Source organism: Lissotriton vulgaris, chromosome 1_2 (genome assembly GCF_964263255.1).
Source record: "Lissotriton vulgaris chromosome 1_2, aLisVul1.2, whole genome shotgun sequence".
NCBI classification, from domain to species: domain Eukaryota; kingdom Metazoa; phylum Chordata; class Amphibia; order Caudata; family Salamandridae; genus Lissotriton; species Lissotriton vulgaris.
The window spans coordinates 3,903,188-3,916,525 of NC_141686.1; the positions used below are offsets into that span (position 1 = coordinate 3,903,188).

The following is a 13,338-nucleotide window of genomic DNA, read 5'->3' on the forward strand; positions in this document are numbered from 1 at the left end:
GTTGGGATAAGTGCAAGATATTTATGGAGTAGTCTTGTGTTCTTAGGGATGAATCATATCAGTTGTTATCTAGGGTTTTATGAGCACTGCCAGTTTACCAACACCCTGTCTCTCCTGGTGTGTCCATGGGGGCACCTTTGGTGTGGGTTGATTTCAACTTACACATACGCTAGACTATGCAAGAAAGGGGCGTGTCGTTGTTAAGTGGTGTTGGTGGTAGTAATGTTCCCCGAAATTACATGTATGTTTCTTCTCAGCTCTTGGCATGAGGCATGCAACATGGCCCTCCCTTGTGGCACCACATATCTACACTCTATCTCTTCTCTAGGCACTTTTTTTTGGGCTAACTTTGAGTTACTTTTGTTGTTTTTTAGGTGCTTCCTAGATTTTGCGTGAACTGCTATTTCACTTATCATGAGTGGAGGGGGTCGTAAAGTCCTTCCGTGGAACCCATGAACCCCTGATTGTGCTGTTTTTTGTTGTCCGAGGTTGGGCTTACTGCTTTCTCCGGATGGTGTATGTGAGGTCTGGTGGATTGGTTAATTGATAGGCTTAATGCGGGGGTAAGCACATTCTGCATTCTACTCTCGCCTGGAGTGCTGATGTACTTTGCATCCTCCCCTCTTCCAGGCATCTTGCTCTCCCTCAGACCACGTTTGGATCTGCAGATTCTGGCTGGTGGATAGGGATTTCTAACTTGCAGGCATGCTCCTGTCGCTATTTTGGGGGTATAACATGGCGATAAAATCGAAGGAAAGAAATAAAGGAATACATCCCAGAAATCCTAAGAATGTGGAAAGTTCAAGGCCAAGAACCCTCGCCGAACTTTGCCAAGGCGGGACTGCCTTGCATCTCCAGCATGCCTCGTTAACCTGACAAACCTCTTGACTGACTGGGCGCCATTCATCTAATTGGCTCTTGTGCACGTGCTGTGGAGGTTATGAGATCTTCACTATCCCAGGCAAATGGGAATCCAGGTTCCCATCACTTGAGGACAGCTTTGTTTTAGAACTGAAAAAGGGCCTCCATTTGGACAGAGGCTTCTAGTTTTTGGGGGCACTGTTGTAACTTCACACTATTAAGGAAACATGGGCCCCAGGCCGAATGCCAGAGAATGGGGACTTTTCGATTTAGTGATCGGAACCTATCCCTATTGACTTTGGATGAGGGACATGGGTGCTTGTTTTTTAAATACGTAGTCTGGGGGCCACCCTGCCCACTCATCAGACTGCCTTCCCCCAAGGTGTGGCCAGCCAACCCTGCCTTGGGGGAATCAGCCGCAGAGTGGGGTTTTGGCTCCCTCAGGGGCCCTTAATGGCGATCTTTAGTGAGAATACCCAATCAACAGAACACATAGAACTGCCCTTACTCCCCAGATGCAAGTAAAAGTTTGTATTGCCAATGTTGTCTCATTGGTCCTTCTTTTGGTTTTGGTACAGTCAATTCTTGGAAAATAGGTGGTATTTTACTCTAGGGTTTTATCTTACTGCTCATTTGGGTTCTGCGGAGGCTGTGGCCCCAGTCCCTGTTGGTTTGAGTTCCCTGTCTGTGGTTGCTGTTGCCATGTATTTGTCCAACTACCTGATCCCTGATGCAGGGGTGTGACAGCTGTCCTATTTCTGTGTGGATGAATGTAAGGTGTATTCAGGTTTCCCTGGACTTGGTTCTGTAGATGAGGACTTTGTGGTGGCTGGCGCTGGCCCATCGATTTCTGTTTGGGGTATTCTTTTAACTGTCTGCCAGGTGGCCAATCCAGAAGCATTAGTATTATTCCCTGCGGTATGGTTGCTGCCAACCTCCATGGCCTCTGCTGCCATAGCAGGTTGAAACCCTCTGGGGTTTTGCAGTTCAGCTCCCTTTAAGACAAGTACCATTTGCATGCTTGTGGCCAACATGCCCACTCAAGGGCGGTCTTCTTTAATTTGTGACTATGCAATACACAGGCTTGTATCCCCCGCCAGGGATCAGTGTCTAAACCAACCAGGCTGTCCAATACTCTTTATATCTTGGTGGGCAGCCCCTGCTTGAGAATATTGCAAATTAATGTGACTTGTGGGCCTGTTTCAGTCCACGGCTGTCCTGTCTCTTGTCCCCATAGTTCCTTCATCCTATCCAGATAATCGGTTATTGTCTCCCCTGGCTTCATAGTCTTGGCCATAAGCCCTCCTACATCAGGGAACATCTCACTCAGGGCCATCCATATTCGGTGCCTTTATGAATTGAATGCACAATGCTCCATGTTTGCCAGCGTAATTGCTGGGTTGCGAGCTTGGGAGAACACAGTGTCAATCTCCTATTCGACAAGACTACTTAGCAGACTTTTTTTATCGCCTATCGCTAGGTTTATTCCCAGTGTGTTCTTCTCAAAGCATGAGATCCATTTCAGACAGACAGGACCAGGCTGAAAGGGATCCTTGTGCATTTCAGAGAGCTGGTTTGAAGCCACCCCCTACATAAAGGCACTTGTGGGTATAAGTACTGGGTCTCTGACCCCAAAAATCAGACACTTCTGGATCCTGAACTGTCAGAAAGACTGCTGTGCTGCTTAAATGACTCAACTGGACTGCTTTTCTGGAAGGACTGCTTTTCTGCTTGTTGCCTTGCTTCTCCCTGACTTTGCTGAAAGATAGCTGGCCTCTGCCTTCCCTCCAAGTGATCTCCAAGGGTTTGCTGGCTTGCCTATAGTTTTCTTAAATCTCAGGAATATAAAGGTTGTGCTGCCATTCTGCTGGTACGGCTGGTCTCTACCTTCCAGGAGTGCTACCCTTGGCAGGAACCTTGGAGTAATCAATCAATGACAAACTGGACTTGACCATGAAAAGCAAGATCAATTCAGTCTCTTCCACCTGCTTCCTCACTCTTTGCATGCTCCGGAAAATCTTCAAATGGATCCCAGTCAACACCACACAAACCGCCACTCAAGCCCTAGTCAACAGCCGTCTGGTCTATAGCATCGCATTATATATAGGAATCATCGCAGACCATACATAACTCTGCAGCCACACTCATCTTCACCCTCCCCAAATGGACCCACATCACCCCCCACTACAAGAAGCTCCACTGGCTCCACAAGAGATATCAATTTAAGATGCTGAGCCATACCTACAAAGCCCTTAACAACCAAGGACCTGTATACATCAACCACCACATGAACTTTCACCAACCCTCCAGACACCTTTGCTGTTTCACCCTTCCCCTCATGCACACACCCTGAATCTGCAAAAGCAACAGTGGATGAAGCTCCTTCTGCTACCTTGCTGCTAAGTCCTGGAAGGACCTCCCTCGTCATCTCTTCTAAAATTCAGGAAAGGACTCAAGACCTGGCTGCTCAAATGAACTCTCTCAAAGCAGCAAGGCCCTCAGCGCCTGAATACCCTCATGGGTAATTAGCTACGCTTTACAAATCCTGATTGAGTGACCGCACATGTCAAAGCCTTCACTAAATACTGCTTCCACACCCAGCAGATGCTAAGGAAGATTGTCAAATGGCTCTCCAGCACCATTAGAACAACTGTCATTCACACTCTAGGCACCAGTAAGTTGCCCTGGTGGAACACCCGCTATGCCAGGATCATCAAGCAACTCACTTAAAGACTACAAACCATCCAGAACTTGGCAGTTAGACTCATCCTCAACCTCCCACACAGAATTCACATCATACCACACTTCAGGAAACTATACTGATACACAAACCTACTCAAGTTAAACTCCTCACGCAGACAGTCAAAGCACTACACTACTGAGGCCCCACCTCCCTGAACAGTTGCATCTTCTTCCATCAACCACTAAGATACTTCTGCTCCGCAGGACTCTTATTCCCACATATCCAACCATACACAGAACCAGATCGGGAGAAAGGGTGTTCTCTTACATCGCTCCTAAAGCATAGAACAACCTCCCACTTCTCACAGTGGAGGGGCACACAGAAGGAACAGAGTGGGAATAAAGTGGTGTGCCTTCGCTAAGCTTGGATGGTCGCTATTAGGAAGGGGCATATGTTCTCATAGAAATGAGTAGGCAATAGGTTCCCTGCTGCAAATGTATATTTTCTTAAAAGGCAGTGCTGCTGATTTTTAAATCTGATCTTCGGAATGGCTCGTCCTTCTTTACATTACCTGCAAGATTAATGGATCATCCCAAATCCAGAAAAAGATTAAGCCAATATGTTTAGCTTTTCAGAGAGTAACCTTTTAGTTTGATGGTCTTAAAGTTTCTGACATTTAGATATTTTATAGTTTTGTGTGCAGCTTTGCCTGCCCATTTTAGGCATCGTGCTTCAGTTTCAGTTTCAATTTCACTTCCCCTTTTTGCTGTAGCCGCTTCTTGCACTCATACCACAGTGCATTTCCCTACCACGTGTCCCATTGAGGGACTTCTTATGAGATGCTAGGAGGAGGAAACAATTATATCTCATAGATAAAGTACGACCCCACAGGGGTTAAAATTTTACCTGCTACAAAAAAACAGGGCCTTTTAAAAGCAGTTCCCTGATAATCGTATATTTCTCAGAAGACTAAAAGAGATCGGTCTAAGAAATTCGGCCTTACAGTGGGTGACAAGCTTTCTATCAACCCGCCAATTTAGGCCAGTATCGTTCGGCACCTACGGAACTGTCCAAGGGAGTACCCCAGGGCTCATGTTTGAGCCCTACCTTGTTTAACATCTATATTGCTCCCTTGGCCAATCTCCTGAGGATGTATGAGTTCGCCCCCATATCCTATGCCGACGAAACACAGTTGCTCTTTCCATTTGACAAATGTATTCCATCTGTGCAGTCGGCCTTCTCTACCGGTATGAAAGCTATTTCACACTGGATGAAGAGTAATTTCCTCCAGTGCAATCTGGAGATAACAGAGAACCTGTTCTTCGGAGAAGCCCCTTCCCTATGGACGCCAGAATGGTGGCCGATCGCTCTGGGTCCCCATCCTGCCCCCAAGTTGACGGTTAAGAACTTGGGTATCCGTTTGGATCAAGCCCTTACTTTGAAGAAGCATGCTGCTCAGACTGCTGGCTCCAGTTTCTACACAAATGGGCCTGCTCCGTCGAGACTTCCCTCTGCTTCCTGACTCAACCAGGAAAACTTTAACTCAGGCACTTGTATTAAGCCGTCTGGACTACTGTAACGGCCTGCTGAATTCCGCCAATGAGGCCTCGGTCAGCAGACTGCAGGTAGTCCAGAATACGGCAGCGCGATTGGTCCTCAATGCTCCTCCTAGGACTGCCAACGGGTAAGATTCAAAATCTGCTGCATTATCCACAAGTCGCTGTTTAATTTAGGCCCCTCACACCTTTCGGAGAAATTTACACCGTATCTACCTTCCAGATCTCTTCGCTCGGGTTCCAAACATCTTTTCATGGTTCCTCGAGTATGGAAGGCTAGATTAGGGGGAGGGCCCTATCTTACCTTGGTCCTCGATATTGGAACGAGCTCCCCATAATTTTGAGACAATGCATTGATCATCTACAATTCAGAAAGTTGCTTAAGACCACTCTTTTTTGCGCCTGATTCAGCTGAAGCTGCAACACATCCTCACGGTCCGTCCTAAGCTCAGAGATACTCCTTCGGGGGTCGATTCAAGTGCTATACAAGTATATATGAATAATAAATAAATAAATAAATAAATAATGGAGAATAACATAGATTTTGGTGCTTGCTTTAACACATTCTCCATGTTCAGTAATTACCAGGCATCCCCGACCCCCATCAAATTCCGAAAGGTTGGTCCTGTTGAAATGTAATAGTGTGAACTTTATCCCACCCAATATTTACTAGGTGCTATAACATTGCTTAATTAATAATATCGACTTCTCAATTACAAACCGGAATTTACTCAGAGATTGAAAGCATTTGACCACTTGCAGTAAGGGCCTTAGTGATCCCAGTACAATCAATTCCTAGGTCCTCTTTGTTCCTGGCTATTTTACATGACCTGTAGAAGTAAAACGTCTAAAATTGAAACAGCAATGCCAGAAGGTTATCACACACAAATAAATATACTAAATAGTCTTTGTAATCAGCTAACTAATGATTACACTCTTGGACTTTTAGTCGATGTTAATTTTTTACCCAGTCTAGCTTCAGAACTAGAGGGAGGGACTTAACTAAAAACCTTCAGTCCCTACCCTGGCCTAATTGTCAACCCACACTCCCCAATGGTTCACTCTGGTCTCGGACCACTGGAGGTCCCATTCCCTCTCCCAGCATCCTCCTCACCCACACTCCCCAATGGTTCACTCTGGTCTCGGACCACTGGAGGTCCCATTCCCTCTCCCAGCATCCTCCTCACCCACACTCCCCAATGGTTCACTCTGGTCTCGGACCACTGGAGGTTCCATTCCTTCTCCCAGCATCCTCCTCACCCACACTCCCCAATGATTCATTCTGGTCTCTGACCACTGAGGCCAAATTTTCGCACTCAGCACCCTCCTCTCTGCCAGTTACCACCTCGTCCTCCGGTCAGTAACACAGCGTCCCCTGAAAGCCCCCGGTCCTATGAATAAGAGTTGCCAATCCTGCTCCTGGGTGGGGACTCCTCTCACAAGATGCTGGGCTGAGCCCTGGGACTTACTTGTGCATGTATCCATCGGGACCCATTGTGAGATTCATCTGCATGACGCTCTGAAATTCTGTCTCATTGCAGCAGTACTTGAAGACCGTGTTGTTATGGTGACAGCACAGGATGTAGGATTTGTTATCGGACAGACGAGGACAGTGAAATCCAAAGTGATAGCGGCCTTTGTGGTCTGTGTAAGGCTCACAGACCCGGAACTGGGCTGATAAAACTGCAAAATAAAACAATGTTGGTTAGTCAACCCCGCAGTAGTTAGAGGTAATGTTCTTCTTACAAATGTCGAATATTCGTGAGGCATTGAAAATGATTTTTTTCACAATTACAGTCAACAGTAAGACCGGGACAACACAGCAGTTAACAGCTATTCGCCTTCTTTCCCTTGGAGTTTATAATCATTTTTGTTGGACCAACAGAAACCATGCAGACACGCTGCGCATGATTTATCAAAGCACCACAACTATTTTCTGAATTAGGTCAAGGGTCCTAGAATGTTTATTTGCTTGTTTTCCGTCCACTGAACTATGTTTATGAGAGCAAGTACACATCTTGGAACCACCTATCTAGACTACTTCTACTGCATTTATACATACAGAGAGCTTAAGGGTCATATGAAAAGAACGAATGCATGTGCACCCGCTGGCGAATGATTCAAAGAGGACCCTTGTAAACCCTGCGCCTCTGGCAAGGATTCCTAAAAAAACAGTTCCTGCAAAGACCATCCAATCTTGAAAAATAACCAAGAGGATACAACCTAATTCCCAGCCAGAGAAATTGAAAGTGGCAGTTTAGGCAACTTGAAGTGTTAGCTTATTAAGTGGTGCTACTAAAATGCTGCTCCTCTTTCTTGCAGAGAAGCACCTTTCTTATAACTCTTCATGTATAAAAAACAAGGATTTTGTGAAAGACTGACCTAATGCTTGTATGACACATGCATTTATAATTTACCCACTCCTGTCTCTTAATTTGTATCTCACACATATGTCAACGTATTAACTGTGTGGCTCAGCAGTGGCACGGAGTCAGTGGCATGCACCTCACCGAGGGGTCAGTGCACCCCACCGAGGGTGTCCTGTAGGATAGAGATATGGGGGGCCCTGTGATCCCCCAGATATCCCTCCTTCACTATCCTGGTCTGTGTCTGGATCACCCAGTTAAGTGTGGGCCACAGAGCAGGACAGTGAGCTCGATCAATAATGTTGCTACAGCAGTTGTTAGAGGGGCTCAGAGTGCTGCATCCGTATTTTAAAATGACTCTGTGGGGTTGATTAATTTAGAGCCCTGCTCCCGCCCACCTACTTTTTCAGCATCTGTGCCTCAAAGTGATCAGTAAGCATACATGTGATCCTGGGATTTCCATTTATCTGGGACCCCTGCAGCTACTCTGCTGTCCTTTCTCATGCTGGAATTGATTGGCCCTTCTGGCAAGTTTCATGAGAGAAGCCCCAGCATCGGGTTCTCTATTAGTAGTGCTTATTTTATGCTACCTACCACTGCTTCTCTGATAGGTAGAGCTGTGGGGTGCTCCTTGAATGCCTGTTCACTGATCTGTGGCGGTTTGATCGGCAGCTGGTGTTGCCGTCCATTTGCATGACTGGTTCCTTAGGCGGTGAAACAGGTGATCCTTTTAATGGCCTTTGGATCCACCTGGCACCATTTATTGCTTCTCTATTCAGGTTGCAGCCTTTTGGGATCTAAAGCTTGTGCTGTACATGTAAAATTCCAATCAATTTCCCAACATTAGGTAATGGTGTCCAAGGACTCGCTTTATGTTAAATGTATCATACATTTTCAAATGTAGCATTCAGTTATATATAGTGACTTCTCAAGAAACTTTTGCATAATATGTGATTCATTGAACACCATTAATTAAATAATAAATTGAATTGCAAATTAAATTCTACAAATTTAGTTCGAAGTAACCAATGCTGGGAAAGTGGTTGAAAACTTGTATAGGTGCAGCCAGGACTGGTTGGAGAAGGCTCCAACAGGGAATTGAGTAGTCATTCAGAGCACTAGTTTGGAGGCAGAAAACGGAGCAGGAAATATAATTAAATGCGGATTAAACAAGGAGTTCAGAGTACTGTAACCACTAGGCAGTGTGAGAAATTTGCCTTTTCTACATGGTCACCTGGGGGCTTTCTCCTTTATTTGTACCCTGTTTACACAGGTATTATGATTCTGTGTCCTGTGAGCCTGTATTGAGTTCCACCCTTGGTGTTCTCTGTCCCTAATATGGTACAGTCGAAATTGGTTTCACCCGGAAAGCCATTTTAGAAAGCACAGAGATTGCACCAGTGGGGTGGAAGTTAAATCCAATAAATGGGATGCAGTGCTCTTTTACAATACCCACATGCAAGACAAAAATATATAGCTCCAGCTGGGCTATAGTTCTAAAACACTGCAGTAGCATATGGAAAGGAAAAGTGCATCTGCCATATAAACAAACCCTATTTAGGTCTGGCTTGTCATCACATCTGTCATCAGGCCTTATGTGTTCAACAGAAATAGAGTTTTCAGAAGTAGTGAGGGGTTTAGGCTCCACCCAAATGTTATTTTTTCTTGAGTACAAAATTAGATTTTCATTGGGAGGAAGTTTGTGATCAGTGAAGCAGTATTGAGTGGGTTATGGTGGCACAGCAATGATAAAGGCAAAGGGCTTCATCTGTTCATTATGAAAAGTTACCATGAATGCAGTACACCCGACATATTTATTGTGAAAAGCATATGTTAAGGACAATATTTATTTAACGGTGGATTGTTAGTATAGGTATTAAGACTGAAGGAAGGCATTTTATTAAATGGACCCTCACAGGTTAAAACGTAGGTCACAGGTTTGGTGTTGGTTACCCTTTCTAAAAAATATATATGGATAAAAGATCTTCACTATGATAATCCTTGTTAGGGTCTCTTAGAAGAGATACTAAGTTATTTTGCCAGCTGTAATTTTGCATAGAGTTGTAATTTCATGACTGTGTTGAGAATGGTTCCATTCAAGACAGTAGGCCTTGGTTCGTTCTTGTGACAACTCAATGATACAAGCAATAGGCCTCATTAGTTCACTTTGAAAACGTATGTCTGATGGCATAGGTCAGATGTGCTTTATATGGGAAGTTATGACAAAGGCATTAAGCCTGTATTTTTTTTTTAATTGGGAAATGCATTTGTTAAAGCTAATATACTTTTAACAGTAAATTGTTATCACACTGTAGGACAGGCTGCAGACAAGAATTTTGTCACATGAAATCTCAGATTATTGTAGTAGGCAAGTGTTTTAGTGTTGATCAACCCCCCTAACTAATCCTGAGGGGTGAAGATTTTCAATGTGATAATCCTTGTTCGACAATTTTGAGAAAGTTGCAGATTGTTTTGCCAAAAAGTAATTTTGTACAGATTTATAAATGTATAACTGTATGCTTGGAGGTTGCCGGTGTATGCACACTTCTGTAGGACTGTGGGTTATGGTGTTAAGCGGATTGTAGAGGCTAAAGTCCTAATTGGTTTACTGACAAAAGTTATGTCACAGTATACAAGTTTGATCTGTTTATTATGAAAAGGTATGTTAAAGCAAGTAGTCTAGACTTACTTCTTGTGAAAAGCATGTCTGAAAGGCATTACGCTTTTCAGAGTGGATTGTTATTACACTTTGTTAAAGCCTGTAGGTATGTATTTTGTTGCACCTACTCTCACAGACTACCTTAATAGCCAAGAGCTTAGGTGTTTGTAACCCACTCAAATTGTGCGGACACCTGATTTGCACCATCATAATCCTTGTCAGGCTCTTTTAGTAGGGATTTTATATTGTTGTAACAGCTATAATTTTGTACATGCTTGAAATGTTATTGGGGTATACCTATTAGTTGTCTTTGGGTGGAGTATTTTCAAGTCTCTTTCCTTCTCTTTTGGTCAGCCCTTTTCAGCCATTTGCCTGTATAAGTGCCATTTACACTCTGCTGCCATCCTTGAAAACCTACAGCATAAGGCAGTGGGTCAATCAACTTCAACCATTGGCTATTTTGCCCTGTTAGTGATGGCATTGGCCTGATAACATGTGAAAATCGAACTGAAAATGAGTGTACTCCCAGTGACAGGACTTGTAGACCTGTCCTGTAATTGTTGCCCTTTAAAGGTCTCCTTTCATTTCTTTCATTCTGCTCTTTTTATTTTCATTTTTAGAGCATACTACAAATCCCCAGGAAGTGCTAATAGGACACTTGCTGCCACTTACTGCCGCTGCAGTCCACTGCGTCCCACACAATTCCATTGCAAGACTGCGCAAGGTGGTTTGTTTTATTTTATTTCTTATTGAAATAACATGCCCACTATGTTTAGGCAGCAGCATGTTTTCTATTTTCTACTCTTATTCTCTCAATTTATCTTGCATCCGTTGTTGTGCTTGTATGTGCGTTTATTGTGGTTGTGTAAGTGGGTGATGCAAGAGTGAGCCAGTGAGAGGATGATGCATGGATGAGTGACAGAGTGAATGTATGAAGACTTGAGTGCCTAAACCAGTCGATGACCAAAGAGCCACTTTCCTTTATAAGGCGTATCCATTAGCATTGCCAATGCGTTCTTTAAATATTACCTTAGAATTAGTTGTTCCACTCATCTCACCTCCAAAAGCCAGTACCCATTCCTGGCTGGAGTTAAGACCCCTGCCTGAGGGCCTAGCCTGGCCTCAGGGCACAGCCTGGCCTCAGGACCCAGGGAAAAAAGGGGTGCTGTCAAGAACTTGTAACTTATCAAGGATTAGCCATCTGGAAGGAGAACAGGAACAGTATGCATAACACATGACTGCCTTTACACTACATGTTAGAGTTGGAGGGGCCAAATGGGGCTAAATGAATCTGCTCCCATTCATACCTAAGCCCTTCCACACATTTAGGCACTGGCTGCACAGCAGGACGGGCACCCACGTTTTATATTGGCAGAGGGAAGGTTACATCATCTGTTAGAAATGACCATCTTTTGCAAAGTATTACCCAGATTTTTGCCTTCTGTTGCTGAACCTATTTTTGTTGGCCATAGGACTTTGTGCACTATACCCTTAAAGTGCTCGTGCCTCCCTCACAAACCTGTTAAAATTGGTATTCACCTGATTGGCACAATTGATTTGCTTGTAAGTTCCTCGTATATCGTACCACCTGTACCCAGGGCCTGCATATTAAATACTACTAGTAGGCTCATACACCTATTGTACCACTCACTACAGTAGTGCTGTAAATCTCCAGGCTTGCAGCTTTAGTTACTTTAGTGGTTCACCCTAACAAGGATTGTGATTATTGTTTATGTGAGTTTTTAACGGCCTCAACTACCTCTCTAATTTCTTACATCATCAATATAGGGGAGTGGTTTAGAGAGAGCCAGACACCGTTATGCAGGAAGCTTCTGGGAACTTTTACAATAAGGCAAAGAAGCAGTGCTCCAAATTGAGATGGGCAAAGACAAGAAAATGGAAAGCATTGGATAGGAACTCTTCTCCAATTACTAGCTAATGCCGAGGATAAGACTGGCACCTCAACACAACCTTCTCATAACATGCCAACGTCTGGGAGCACTATACCTGAAGAATAAGGCCTTGCTGGAAGAAAAGTTTCAAGTACTTCGGTCTACTGCTGGCACTCAGAGACATGAATTATTCTCCATGGGTCAGGGGCCTGACCTCCTGTTTGCCTGCTCCAGAGACAACAAAACCAGAAGGGCTCTTGACTCCAAGACTCAGCTGTCCCAGATCCAGCTGAACACAGAGCAACCGTTGAGTGGATCTGTTAGGTAACCCTTAGTCGATTTTTATCATTTTGCTCATTAATTAATTTGTTCTTTTTATTTCAAAGGAATTGCATTGTGTTGTTCTTGACTCCAAAATTGTTGGTACTAAGCTCTATTCTGTGGACTGACTGCTGCTTGCGCTATAGCGACTGAGTCTGAGGACAGATTCTCTAATGAGTTTTTGTGGCCTATCCAGATTGTGGTTATTAAGTTGTTAAGGTTCCCCCGTCCCAAATTAATAACCCAATTTGTGGCAGGCAACATTATTATTTCTTCCCAAAATATACTTTAAACTAGTTAAATATTTCATTTTAAAAGTTTTATATAGCGCTGGCTAGAACCAGCGGTATCAGAGCCCTTTACATGAGAAGATAATATAAAGCAAACAAGGCATACAAGTAGATAAAAAGATAATGAAACAACATGTGAAATATACAAATCAAAGAGATATACAGGTGCAAGGGCTATACACTTCAAGAAATTAGGTAGATGATGTTCGGGAAATGGACAAATATTACTGGACAAATATAACATGGTGATTGGAGATCAGGTGCAGGTGATAGGTTAGGATCCCCAATAATAATTGGCCCAAACATGGCATGCAAGTAGATAAAAGATAATGAAAACAACATGCGAAATATAAAAAGTCAAATAGATAAACAGGGTCAAGAGCTATACATATCAAGTAATTAGGTAGATGATGTTCAGGAAATGGAGAAATATTACTGTACTAATATAACATGGTGAATTGGAGATCAAGTGCAGGTCACAGTTTAAGATCCCCAATAATTATTGAGGAGGTGGATTTTGCGGTCTTTTTTGAAGCTGAAATAGGAGGGGTTACAGCATAGGTTTTTTGGGAGGGCATTACAGATGACAGGGGCATTACCAAAGAAGGAGCGTGATTGTGTGGCTTTTTTTTTATGCAGTGGTGGGATTAGGAGAAGGGAGTTCGTGCTTCTCAGAGGTCGTCTGGTGCCCGCAATGAGGAGTTTCTTGG

At 43.8% G+C, this 13,338-nt stretch overlaps 1 protein-coding gene across 2 annotated transcripts in view; it reads right to left on the bottom strand.

Moving 5' to 3' along the window:
• SHISAL1 (shisa like 1) overlaps positions 1 to 13,338 on the bottom strand; it is a 618,079-nt gene that overhangs the window by 337,774 nt on the left and 266,967 nt on the right. For both annotated transcript variants that reach the window (XM_086952732.1, XM_086952731.1), the window contains exon 3: positions 6,570 to 6,783. In XM_086952732.1, coding sequence (XP_086808858.1) covers positions 6,570 to 6,783 — 214 coding nt within the window. The remainder of the gene's footprint in view (positions 1 to 6,569; positions 6,784 to 13,338) is intronic.